Here is a 13,749-nt window from a genome sequence, read left to right as displayed (position 1 = left end):
TTGTAATTGTGTGTTTTGCACATGCTGTTTATTATAATCCCACTTTTGGTTTATGTCATCTTAAGCTAATATTCTTTGTTTTTGTCGTTTTTATCATTAAAATGTTCAGTAGTACATATTAAGTGAAACACATTTATTGTATTACTTTCAAATTGCTATTGTTATTTTGTATTTAAACTGGGTAAACGGTTATTCTGAATTTATAACAGACGTGTTCAACATAAGTACTAAACAAGTCCCAAGGCAATGAAATAACTTTTGGTGTTTTGCAACTAATAAATGAGCGATAAGGGTGCTCTCAATTCAATTATATACATTTTTTTCAAATCAACCCGCTAGACAATACTACATACCAATCATGACATCAGGTCAACCTTTCCACCAGTGTGCATAATCCGAACACCTGTATACATGTATGGTCAATTGAAGTTCGTGCTATTTAGCGCTATAAAACCGTTCACAAACAAATCATACACATTATATCGTATTCAAGAAAGAAATTGATGCATTCATCTTTCAGATTCATTGTTAGTTTGGAATGATCGCGATATAAACGCAATAACGGAGTATATATTTAGGGTAAATAGAAACTTCCATAACAACAGTTTATGCATTTATTGAAACAAATGTCTTTCTGTGAGATAAATGTGCTTGACTGTTAGTAGAATGGATTTCATTTTGTTTAATATATTGAATTGTGTGATGGTGTCACGTGCTTTATTTGTCTAATAACTTTCGGTTAGCACTATTTATTCGGCTTAATCATGACAATATTTACCTATTGACTTTTTAATGTAAAACCATGTGTATTGTGATGCTTCAACATCAACGCGATGTTTAAAATTTATCCCCGTTGACATTGTATATTTTATAAAGCTTAATTTGTTAATACACTATGCGACTTAAACACTAAATCAGTTGTTTTCTTCCTGTAACACTATTAGTTTGCACGTCAATTGTCAATTGTATTTCATTGTACAATTTAAAAGTGTAAGTAGTAACTAACAGAAACGCATACAATAAACGTTCTGAAAACAGAGATACAACCTAAAGCTGGCCAGGTTTTCTAATTGTTCTTGTGATAGACGAATCCGTTTATATGTCTCTACACATTTGGTTTGGGTTGCATTCCTTCAGAGCCGCACAAGTCTCTTTAAAATGTCCATAAGATTTTTCCTTGCTCGTCGCAATCATCATCAACGAACAGTTTCAGTTCAAATCCGTAAAACTACCATCCGTAACCGACGTTCCATTATCGCATTCCAACCTTTAAATCGCAAAATGCCATGGTCACGCCATAGACGCTAACTCGTGGTTCAGTCATGTAGCAGCTGTGTACATTCGGTCCGTTCACTCGCTTCCTCACGGAGTAAATAATGCTCTGTCTCAATGTGATGTCAGTTCTTAAGGGAACGAGTTCGTGCTTCAAACCAGCACTATAGGCTAGTTTAAGTTTCTGTTTGTGCACAATAGAGGTGCCTTCGTGTATCTCTTAAACTCCTTCCACAGCCCCATCGATCTCAGGAAGAAACATATCAAGAGCACTCAAGACGCTGTCCTCTGATACCATGAAACTCAAACATCTTGTCCTCCGTTATACGACCACGGGAATCCTATTCTTGTTCGGAACACGCTTACTTTTTCTTCATTGGTGAGGACATCGTCCAGTGCTTCAACATCGCTCACCTAGCCGAGATGCAATCATCATGAACTGAAATTATCTCTTTTAAAGGAAGTATACGTATTTCTTTTGGGGTTTGTTGGACTCGTGGAAATGGTATCCGGATGTTACCCTTGTCTCTGTTTTGTCTTGCTGATCTTTCTAATCTATGGTTACTGTGCATGTTTTTACGTAGTACTTATAGTTTAAGTTTGAGATTTTATTGTTTTATTAATTGTCTTATAGCAATACACATTGAGTAGTTTTTATAGTGTCTTGTTGTTCTTCCTAATCTATGGTTACTGTGCATGTTTGTACGTAGTACTTATTGTATAAGTATAATACAGAAGTTTTATAGCATAATTGAGTAGTTTTGATCGATTTCTTTTGAAAGAGTGTTGCAACATGTATTCGTATCTGCGATACGTCAAATGGTCTTATGTAAAGCGCATTTGAACATGCACTCTTGCATGAAAAGGGCGCTATATAAATCCAGTATAATAATAATAATATACTAATAATAATGTGAAGTCACAAGGTCACAATATTCCTAATTGCAACATGCATTAACATGTCAATTATTTGAAGACTATTCGAGATGTTTTGTTGCGAGAAGTAGATAAATGAAGATAAATGGAAAACACTTTTACACTCACGTCGAGCATTACACTCTCGTCGAGCAATTTCAGTACATACTTACTCCAGTATAGGCTAGAATTTGTAAAACCAACATATCTTTGGAAACAACGCTGACTTATTTAAAATCTTTTCGAACGCACATACCGTAAAAACTGTATTAATTGAATGAATCTATCATTGGTTGATCAATCAGTCAGCTTTGCTTGTGCCTAAGGTGTTGATAGGTTTTCCCAAAGTGATGGAGAACTGGGCAATACCGATTCGCCAAATATGAATACACGTTTGTTTTATGGAATAGCGCGGGTGTTGTCGTCATATGGGTCATTGTACATATGTTCATATATTTTTCACCTGATAAAAAAGTTAAGGCATCCCAAAATCTAGGCCCCTAAGTCAATGAACAAAGGATTTGTTTAGTAAATCATGTTTTATGCAAGCATGTTAAGTATTTTTTTTAAAATTACAAGGATACAGGATCTGAATTTACACGAAACCTCCTGTTATTTCTTCATCGCTTGTATATTTTATCAAATGATGTATATTTGCATTTGGTTTACACAGTGTTTAGATATGTTGTTACTTAATATGTTAAATCGTTTAAATATGACAATGTACTGAGTGCGATTTTATTAAATAAACATCTACGTCGTTCAACCTATATGTGTATGTATTTCTTTCAGTAGAACGCTAACTTATATATTCGTCAATTGTGATATTTACATACGAACTTGATACCATTGCAGATACAATATACACTTACATTTCTCATGGAAATTGTTTAATACAAAATGTCGTTCGCTGTTAATAATTACAACGATCGAAATTTAATATCTAATTTCTTTTAAAACAATTAAAAAAAACGAAACTCCAGCATGTATCACCATAGTTCAAAGATCGTTAATCAATTTGTGTTTCGGACATACTCTTGATTGAAGACCGATAAACAAACCAATACTGTTGCGACTTCAGTCAACTCAATCCGAAAGCATTATTTTAATATAATATAGATCTATAAATAATAATCATAAATGGACTTATGACATGCTTCACACACACACACACACACACACACATATATATATATATTGTATATACTATCACAAACAAATGCGAATACAGCACGAATTGCGGACAATTGACTGTAACTGTTATAAATAACTTTTATATAACGATAATAGATCGATCCGAATTCGCATTAAAGCCCAGAAAGATAGTTTAATAAAAGGTGTCTTACTTACTTGGCAGCGTATTGAAAACTCAAAGCGGGATCTCTCATTTCTGGATCATCAATCATTTGCAAGAATTAACATGTATATATGCTTGAAAAAATATTTAATTCGAATATGCTTCTTCAGAATGTTTCACAAAATGATAAAAAATACATCGGTTAAATACTATAGATAGCATTGCGCAGTTGAATATTTTCATTCTTTTCAAATTAACATTAAACTTCTCCCTCAAAACGTCAGTTCTTTGTTTACTTGAATCAACGTTGAAATCAGTTCGCGACATAGTTACATCATATATCCACAAATTGTTGTTTTATAAATCACAATAAAACACAGGTGTATGTCTCGTTATCTGTTAATGCATTGTGCGACATTTTCTTGCTTTCAACACCAAGTTCACTATCTCTGTTTTCAGAATATACAATATCCGCACACTCGTCTAAGGTCAAGGCCGGGAAGTTTATCAAGCTGATAAGTTCATCCCCCAACTCCTGCCGGATATGTTCATTAGTAACATGTATGCCCGCCTCGCTATATATTTCAGTTACCCATCGTTTACACGCAAAATATAGTTCATACTGTTTGGTGTTAAACGTTTTTAGTTTCAAAACTTCTCCTAAGCCCAATTTTGACATTCGAACAAATGCTCGTGAGTTCAAAACATTCTCGTACTGGTCCATAATAAATTCTAAACTTGTATCTTTCAGATCTTCATCGTTAAAAACAACGGATTGGTCGAGAATTATGCACACATTTTCAGAGTCCATGTTGTCAATCAAGAATGATTTGCATTTAGATTCAAGTCCACGAACATCGTATTTCTTTGCAGCGTACAATACACTCATAACTGTATCAGCCTTTATTGAGACATTGCCGGTGTACACATAGCTAAAAGAAAGTATGCTCTTATTAGATGCATTATAGAATCAAAGTACTGACAGTACTGGTGTGACGATGCTTTTGAAGAGGATGGATATAAAGCATCAATTTAAGTTTATCTATATCACCACAATTGTGTATGCTGATACGAACATTTGGGTACGAAAAAAAAATAATTTTCCGAAAAAAATGTGTGTACGAAACATTTTTGGTACGAAAACAAGTTTAGAGGTACGGGAAAGTAGTACCCGTGAGTAACTTGAACCATTGAGCGAAACTGGGAGGCGGGTCACATTCTTTTTCATTAAGTATGGCAATACCTTTATGATGATTCTCGAACGTTGGTATGAGCACATAGCCGGACCAGGTAAGCTCAATCGTAAGAGCACTTGACTAATCGAGTTCGCCCAGGAACATATGGATACGTTAATTAATCAAAGCGATATGACCGTATACATGTATATGCTGAAATCTAACAATCGAACGAAATATAAAACATGGTATGTACACTCAGGTGGTTGTGTAATTTCTGTTAGAATATCGTATTCAATTTGTAAATTTAAAATGATTGTGCCCGCACTTGACTTTGTTGCCTTGTTTGAGTCTATACGCGCCTAGGCTGCGCCCAGTGTGTTTATTTGTGTTTTTCCAAGGTAATGCGTTACCTCCGCGCTGAGGCTGCATAATGTTGGGACCCGCAGTGTGTCCAGCACTCCCACCTAATAATATTAGATTGACGGTAGTTGGGACGAATTTTGAATGATAGCTGCAATTTCCAGCTATTTGTTTTGTACTGAAATACTTTTTAATTTTTTATATGGTCTTATGCAGCGGGGGGGGGGGGGATAGGATATCCGGGAAAAAAACCTGTCCGGAATGGTGACCACACAACAGACACAATATAACATTGCGCCGGGAGCGGGAATCGAACCGGTGACGTAGAGGTGAAAAAGCGAACATCCTTACCACTGCGCTAGCGGGAGGGACAATTTCGCAAAGAAATGTTGTTTTATCTATATATATATCATAGCAGTGCGGCGTGTACAATTTGCAGGTTCTAAATTGTTCGCATTCTTTAGTTTTGTGATCACGTAAAAAGCTAACTTTACATGTTTTCATTCGCAATTTATTTACAAAATCGAGAACAAATATCAAACAAAATAGAGAAAATATATCTTTTTTTCATTGGTCCATAAAACTAAAATGGATGTAAAATTACTAATTAAAAATTAACGTTCTGATACACTTATTGAATCTGTTTCCCCAGGATATGCTGTTCTATTAATATTTACCTTTATCAATGATAATCAGCGAGATAAGCCGATTAGTGAAATCGAGCTATCTCAATCGGTCTGGCTCGGTCTTTTATATAGGTCGCCATTGTGAAGATTTTTTTACTGGTATAATAACTTAGACGATGCTTTGCAGCATCGTCAAAAAGGCATCTAGAGATGAATTGTTGCTTCATTTAAAGCGCATTTAAATTTGTTTAAAGACAATCAGTATACCAAATTGATTACGTGTATGTATAAAAAGGAAGTATTCGTGTTAGTTTGTTATGCCTGCAACTTAATGTTGCCTCTATATGCAAAACATGATCATAACTCTGGTAGATCACAACTCGAGTTACTACTGTGGATAAAATTAACAGTATTCTCAATGTGTATGTATTGTTTAAATCAATAGCAATTTTAAATGCTCGACCTACAATCACACGTTTGGAGGAGTTTTACCTACCGTAATAAATCCTCAAATGTAGATGGTTCTATATCTGGAACGTAGATGACGTCACTTGATTCAGCAAGTGGACCACAAAACATGGCGTGAAACACCGGACTGCGGCTGGCAAGAATGAACTTGTGACATTTTATTAGTTGTTGTTCGTTTCCGGCTGCAAATGTGACGTCACAGAGAAAGTCGCTCTCAAGCATATTCAGGTTCGTGTCGGCGAAGGATTTCGAATGCTGCCTACTTGTCGTTAATGCCTTGAACAATATATCACTGCGTATTTAATGTGTAATTTGCAATGTCAATATCAACAAAAAGCCTAAGCACAAATATACAAACTCTTCTTAAGTATGACTTTCTTCGTGCAAGATGTAGTTAACCGAACATAAATCAAATCATGACACTCTTTTTAATATTGTCATTTGTATTTCCTTGTATTAGCTTAAGTTAATTACAATTAATATTTTAAAATATCCCATCCCTTTAATTTGAACGACATAACATGTCTTTTTAAACACGAATTGATACAGATTTAAAATGTTAACACATAACCACGTTTGTTGTTGTTTTATCTTCTTCAATAACTTCAAAAAAAATGTTTTTATGTTTTTATTTTATTCCTAACCTGTATACAGGTTTATTTGACAGACATAGTAACTAAAGTGTACATCAACCCTAATAACAGCATTCGTTCAGGCAGTCAGTTACGTCATTATCACTTGAATGAAATCAAGTGAATAGTATGGAACTCCTATTCTTCCCTTTGAAATATATGACAAAAAGATTATAATTCTGTAGCGCAACTCTTTAATCGGATCTAAAGCTTGGATGTGTCTATTTAGGAAACATGAAGTCAAAGTATTTCGATCTGACAAAAAGTCTTAAAGCTTCACATTTATGTATAAACTTATTTTAAACTTTCGGATTATTGTATTAAAACGGACATGTTCTCAACAAAAATATCTTAAAACTTATGAAATATAAATCAACAAATGGCTGAGGAGATTAATAGATTACTTTCGATTTATTAAACATTTCGCGAGAAAATGTTGATATACACAAAACTATCTACATACCATATTCATAACGTGTCCAATAAACGCACCGTCTGCTTAACACGCTTCATCTGTGTTTTTGTTAAGAGTTTTGCATTGATTACAGGTTAACTTGTTTAAACAACACAAATAACTGACTACCGACCTGTTTACGAGTTTAAATAACCTACTGGCAATTAGTGAGCACTTTAAGGTATCGAACTAGTCGAAAATCTTTTCTAAATTTAGCGTTCTATTTATCATATTTAGAACGCAATTAGCATTTAGCTACACACACGGGTAATTAACTCGTGTAATGTGGATAGTAGCGTATTGACATTATAGCGTAATGATTATTCAAATTACAATGCATAAACCGATGTAAACCGACGCTCCCGGTGTTCTAAGCCTCGCAACATAAACTTCTTTGTATTCAACGCTAACCTAGTATTCTCTATAACCGCTAATATGTTTCAATGGGCAAGATAGTGTATGCAAAGGTTTATTGATTTATTTTGTGAATTCATGTTTAAAGATTGATATGAGACTCCTAGTTATTGGCTATCCGTTCAATGCAAACTGACTGTACATTATATTTAAAAAGGAAATCACATAAAGCGCGTTCAACAGATTAAGAGCTTTATTCGACTTAGAGAAAATAGTATTTGATAAGGTGAGTTATTTTTTCTACTATGTGTGTTATATATGTATCTGACTTTTTTGCCATGGTTAACTATTAAATCGTTGAATCGAAAATAGGAAAAGTGTGTTTACGATAATCCATTAATATATCATCTTTATAAGTATGCTATCTTTTTTAATATTTCGAAATTTAATTGCGAACATGCTTTTCTGCGATTCTCACTATTCTTACACATTTGAATTGTATTGTGTGTTAACCATTGAATCTTTTCAAATCGAACGTACCGCTTCATATACATTGTTTAAATTTTACCAAAGACTTTAAGTGAAAGAGAGCAAACGAATACCAAGAGCTCCGGAAAACCTGTTTAAACTATAATCGTTCACACATAGTGACACGATTAAAAAAGACGCTTTTAAACAATTAAAGCATTCATGTGGGTTGATCGTGACACTTGCAAGTTAGCTGCGTTATGTTAATATCTGATTAAACACACTGGCAAACTAATATGTCCACTTTATATGTCTTATAAATGTCAGAACAAATATTCCCTTGAATAAACCAGCAACAATACGTCAATCATGTCGCATATAGTTGAGACATACATAATCAAATTAAAACTACAAATAAAGTACATTGCATACTGAAAGGTTAATATTTTGGTATAATACATTATTCGAATATGACTAAATAAATACGGAGAACAGTGAATTTCACAATTTATGAGGAAAGCACTCATTCAGACAGAAATGACTAGCAATTAAGTCGCGTTTCACAATTTTCAAATGATAAAATCATAGCGTTTGTCGCATGCATAGCTTATTATGTCGGTAATTTATTGTCTGTCATAAGTCACCACTAAGTGCAAATCGTCACTTTTATACTCGCATCGAAGTTATGATAGCATTCGGTTCGGTTATTTTAAAACGTTGAATACAATTATTCTTATATGTTCACGTGACACTAGTTAAAGATCAATGAAGATCAATAATTATGACTTAAACACGGATAAGTGTTGTACAGTATATTTTGTACAGGTAATGGCGATCAACTGGCAGCATTCGGCATCCTTCGCTTATACGAATCTTAAGATGCTTGAGAACGAAGATCTCTGTGACGTCACATTCGAGGTTGGAAACGAACACAAACAGATAAAGTGTCACAAATTTATTCTTGCTAGCCGCAGCTCTGTGTTCCGTAAAATGTTTGATGGATCACTTGGCGAACCAAAAGCCACCATCTTGATTCCAGATGTAACAGCATGTTTCTTTGAAACGTTATTACGGTTGGTATATGGCGTTATTTATAATATTATGCCAGTGAAATAATATTGTGTCAAATTGCTATATAGCATACATTGTTAAATGTCACGAATTAAAAAAATAAACTTGTGTACATAGAAGGCCCGTTGAGTAGGGGGTAGATAGTACACATGCCCGTCCCCTCCCAAGCTGATCTGTATACTTATTTACTCTCGCCTTAAATCTAAGTTAAGTACGTATATTTCCTACACACGTTTGATGTCCTAAGGATGATCAGTATTGCTCATCCCTGCCGGTGCATTTCAACGTTTAAGAGTTGTGTGTGTGCGTTAGACGTGCATTCGCCTCATGCTAATCTCAATTCGCATATACGGACACGGGTGATGTCAGTTATATAACTATTGATAATTGATGAACGTTTTGTTATAAATTGATTTTCGGAAAGGCATTGGCTTTACTAGACGCCGGAATATTTGGGGGAAATGAACGATTTCAGGTTCAAGGTAGAATCCAAGTTGATCTTGATCTCGCATTCATAACACCGCTTTGAGATCCGTAAATCTTTGCCATTTTCTTTAAGCGTCAAATTGGAACTTTACATGTTTTTATTTACTGTATGTTAATGATCTTCAAAACATCAATTCACAATTAAAAAAAACTCGAATTGTAAAATATATACAATAAGAAAACGTATATTTCTTATTTAAAGCTCTGAAACTATCGCCTAATGCCTTACTCATTTTTACAGAAAGACCTGTGTCGAACATATGTAATGTCAGCATGTAATTTTTGCAAGTTTTTCTTTAATATAACATGATATTTGTTAACCGAGTCAACGTATTGAGTGTTGCTTAGGCCGGATCAGTCAAATAATTATGAAACGTAGACGTTTCTATAGGCATGCGTTACCTGTAACGCGTTTTCAAGTAGACCATTAGCCAGGTATTGGTGTAATAAAAAAAAACACCATAATAATCTTGCTATTAAACATTAGACGTTTTGTTGTGGTATCAAAGTATCAAAACATATGTTCACTAGCTAGTGAGCAACTAGAATTACCATAAAAACGGTTTCATGCGTGTTTATTCTGGTTGGTTCCCATGCATTTTTTTGTATCGTTAAATTAAGTCAATGAATGCAATTAATTCAAATACGGTATGTCTGTGAGGGGGTGGGGGTGGGTGGAGGTTTACGTGAATAAATATATAGATGAACAGACGGAAGAAAAAAAAGAATGAACGAAATAACGAACGAACAAACGAACAAAAGATCGAATGAATGAATGACAGTCCTTTGAATACTAGGATGTCAGTTCACTTTAACGCATTTTCCCCAACCCCTACCGACGCCCCCCATCCCCACCAAAGGGTCTGACACGTCGCTATAAGGTCTGTGCAGATTTCTCTGAAAATTATAATATCATATATAATCTTCGATAATATATATAATAAATGTCTTTTGAAAAAATGTATATTTTTCAAACAACTTAACCAATGTCATGTATTGTTTGTCAGGTATCTATATAGCGGCGCGGTTGAAATGAACGTAGAAACAGGTATGAGTGTGATGTATACGGCGAAGAAATTCGATGTTCCTGAGTTTGAATGCCACTGCAGGACATTCCTGAACGACAACATTGACGTAAATAATGTTTGCACGATTATGGATCAGGCCATAGTGTTTGATGAGGTTGAGTTAAAGACTAAAAGTTTAGAATTTATTATGGATAAAACTTTAAGCGTGTTAAACTCATCTTCATGTATCCGCATGTCTAAATCAGGTTTAGCAGAAGTGCTAAAACAAGACATGTTAACCGTAAATGAGTGTGAACTGTACAATGTGTGCATACGATGGGCCTCTCAGAGATGTAGAGACGCTGGGAAACAGGATTGTGATGAAAATATAAGGCAGGTGTTAGGAGACGAACTCATCAGCTTGATTAGATTCCCGACCATGACTTTGGAAGAGTTCACGGATTATGTAGCAACTGGATCTGTTCTCGACAAAGATGAATTACTAAACGTTTATCGAAGCATAGTAAAAAATGAAAATGTATCAAAGTTTATTAGCCGATCCCGATTCGATTTAACGGGTTTTAAAACACATTTGTTTATAAGGTGTAAGCATATAAACAGCGGTTGGGGATATGGGGGACTACAGGATGGTATTAGTTTTAAATTGTCTGCGGACTGTGTTCTCTCTGCAGTAGATATGTTTTTGCCAATCGCTGAAGGTTCTGTCAATGGTGTACTAGAGCTCCTCGAGGGAAGTACCGTCATACATGCGCAGAATGTTAAGTTGTTCTACACAAAAGGTGTTAAGCATTTGCTTGTAAATTTAACTAAGCGTGTTTATCTTCGTTCAGTGAACGATTATTCCATACGACAAAGAATGAAAGGTAGACCTACGTTTTATTGTGGTTCAACCAAACAACGAAGTATTTGGATTGACGGTGTGACTATGACATTTAGTGACTTAAAGGTTGGTGAAAGTGATGCCGGCACTGACATGTCATCGGGACAGTTTTATGGCTTTGAACTATTATGCAAAGCCCAATCACAAGCTGACCAGTTAAAATCCTTTTAATATCATAGCACCCTAGATCTACGAATATTTTCTTATTGAAGAAACAATATATTTTTAATATAGTCCAACTTTGTTTTTACCAACTGATTGGTTTTACAAAATCTGGTTTTACAAAAGTATGTGTTGTTTTACAACAATAAGCACACATGTTTATTTAATGACAACAAATTCTTGTCAACTATTAATCCAAACATGTGAGCAGAAGTAATGTTCAAGTAAAATCAAAGAAATAGAATATCATGTTGTCGTTGATGTTGTAGTCAATTCACATCTACAAAATTGCACGTGGTCTGTTACTATAACACATCGTGCCATGCAAAGAAGATTAGCAGTTATCTAGTTATCTATTCCACAGAACATTTGCAAACGGTAAACCATTGTATGGTCCCCACTTAACAGGACTTGGGTATTTTAGATGACACAATGTATAAACGTTTGTTTTAACACGACTTAATGTTCTCAAATACGGAAATCAAAGCTCTGAATGCGATAAAAGACTTGAGCTTCTTGTACTTTTTTGACAGCTGGACAGCATTGGTGTGGTTCACTATTTTTTGAAAAGCAATAAAATCATGAATGTCATCATTCCCCGGACCGGTCTGGCCATTTGAGAAATGACGACACAAAGATCCTTGGCCAGTCCTGTATCTATTTGCTGCAGAGAAAAATGCATCCACCTCTATAGCTCCCCGAAATATTTTCGGTGGAGCACATAGTTTCCAGTTTGATGTTCCTTCCTTCCTTCCTTCCTTCCTTCCTTCCTTCCTTCCTTCCTTCCTTCCTTCCTTCCTTCCTTCCTTCCTTCCTTCCTTCCTTCCTCCTCCCTCCCTCCCTCCCTCCCTCCCTCCCTCCCTCCCTCCCTCCCTCCCTCCCTCCCTCCCTTCCTTCCTTCCTTCCTTCCTTCCTTCCTTCCTTCCTTCCTTCCTTCCTTCCTTCCTTCCTACTTTCCTTCATCCTTCTTCCTTCCTTCCATCCTTCTTCATCCTTCCTTCCTTCCTTCCTTCCTTCCATCCTTCCTTCCTTCCTTCCTTCCTTCCTTCCTTCCTTCCTTCCTTCCTTCCTTCCTTCCTTCCTTCCTTCCTTCCTTCCTTCCTTCCTTCCTTCCTTCCTTCCTTCCTTCCTTCCTTCCTTCCTTCATTCCTTCCTTCCTTCCTTCCTTCATTCCTTCCTTCATTCCTTCCTTCCTTCATTCATTCATTCCTTCCTTTCGTCAAACTTTTGTTACAGTTCCTCATAGCACCTTCAATTCTTTACCGATCTATTTCATGTTTGACATGTAGGTACCTTGCATGGACCTCTACCTTTTTATGAGGATTGAGGTCACTGGGGTCAAGGTCAATGTCACAGAGGCTAATAATAGATTTTTCCGTCACACTTGTGCTACAGTTTCTCATAGAACCTTCAAATCTTTGCTGAGCTCATTTTTATATTTGGCATGTAGGTACCTTGCATGGACCTCTACCTTTTGATGAGGTTTGAGGTCATTGGGGTCAAGGTCAAGGTCACCGACGCTAATAAGAGATTTGTTTAGGTGGCTATTAACACATACATTGACAAAGCGCATCATCGGGAAGCAGCCATCAGTTTCACTGATATTCTTGTTTCAATTATTAGCCCAGCTTTTTCTTCTGACGGCCTCGACGGCGACTTCACTCTATCAACATTATACTACATTCCAATTGAATGGATTATACGTTTTGTTATATTGGTGCAATTCAAATTAAGAATTGCGATTCCGTTAGAAATTAAATAACATAAGTATAATTGAAACTTGCATAGTAAGTCACACTGCAATACATTTAACTAAATATGGTATCGAAATGTCTTTCAAATGAAGTGCTCATAAATACATAGGGAAATCACAAATTAACATGGACGTTATTTTACTTATTGTTATAATTTCCACGGGTTTACCTTTTCTTAATATTTCCATCAAACTCTGCTATTTAGATAGCTCACAGAACGTTTCATACAATCCCCATTTTGACAATCAGCCGTTCCGAAACCAAACCGGTCCAAAACTTAGTTAAAGACCGGCGTCGTTTTAATGAATGCTTAAGTTGGTACATGAAATGTGCAAAAGTTTGGT

General features: G+C 35.5%; 2 protein-coding genes across 2 annotated transcripts; one reads left to right on the top strand and one right to left on the bottom strand.

Moving 5' to 3' along the window:
* Window positions 1-3,616: 3,616 nt before the first annotated feature.
* Window positions 3,617-7,419, bottom strand: LOC127839439 (BTB/POZ domain-containing protein 3-like). Its single transcript, XM_052367818.1, has 3 exons — window positions 7,212-7,419; window positions 6,145-6,392; window positions 3,617-4,416 (listed from the first exon to the last, which is right to left on the bottom strand). Exons 1-3 carry the CDS (start codon window positions 7,218-7,220, stop codon window positions 3,849-3,851), a joined length of 825 nt encoding a protein of 274 aa, XP_052223778.1. The 5' UTR covers window positions 7,221-7,419; the 3' UTR covers window positions 3,617-3,848.
* A 205-nt stretch (window positions 7,420-7,624) lies between these two features.
* Window positions 7,625-11,964, top strand: LOC127838895 (BTB/POZ domain-containing protein 2-like). The gene is made up of 3 exons (XM_052366958.1): window positions 7,625-7,842; window positions 8,850-9,097; window positions 10,589-11,964. Exons 2-3 carry the CDS (start codon window positions 8,853-8,855, stop codon window positions 11,658-11,660), a joined length of 1,317 nt encoding a protein of 438 aa, XP_052222918.1. The 5' UTR covers window positions 7,625-7,842; window positions 8,850-8,852; the 3' UTR covers window positions 11,661-11,964.
* Window positions 11,965-13,749: the final 1,785 nt, after the last annotated feature.

Source organism: Dreissena polymorpha, chromosome 7, assembly GCF_020536995.1.
Source record: "Dreissena polymorpha isolate Duluth1 chromosome 7, UMN_Dpol_1.0, whole genome shotgun sequence".
Taxonomy (NCBI): Eukaryota; Metazoa; Mollusca; class Bivalvia; order Myida; family Dreissenidae; genus Dreissena; species Dreissena polymorpha.
This window is presented reverse-complemented; position numbering and strand designations above follow the sequence as displayed.

Coding starts and splice junctions, on each gene's coding strand:
- LOC127839439 (XM_052367818.1), bottom strand. Junction 4,417..6,144: donor ACATTTGAGGATTTATTACG/GTAGGTAAAACT, acceptor ACTTTCTTTTAG/CTATGTGTACACCGGCAATG.
- LOC127838895 (XM_052366958.1), top strand. CDS start 8,853: ATGGCGATCAACTGGCAGCATTCGGCATCCTTCGCTTATACGAATCTT. Junction 9,098..10,588: donor TTCTTTGAAACGTTATTACG/GTTGGTATATGG, acceptor ATTGTTTGTCAG/GTATCTATATAGCGGCGCGG.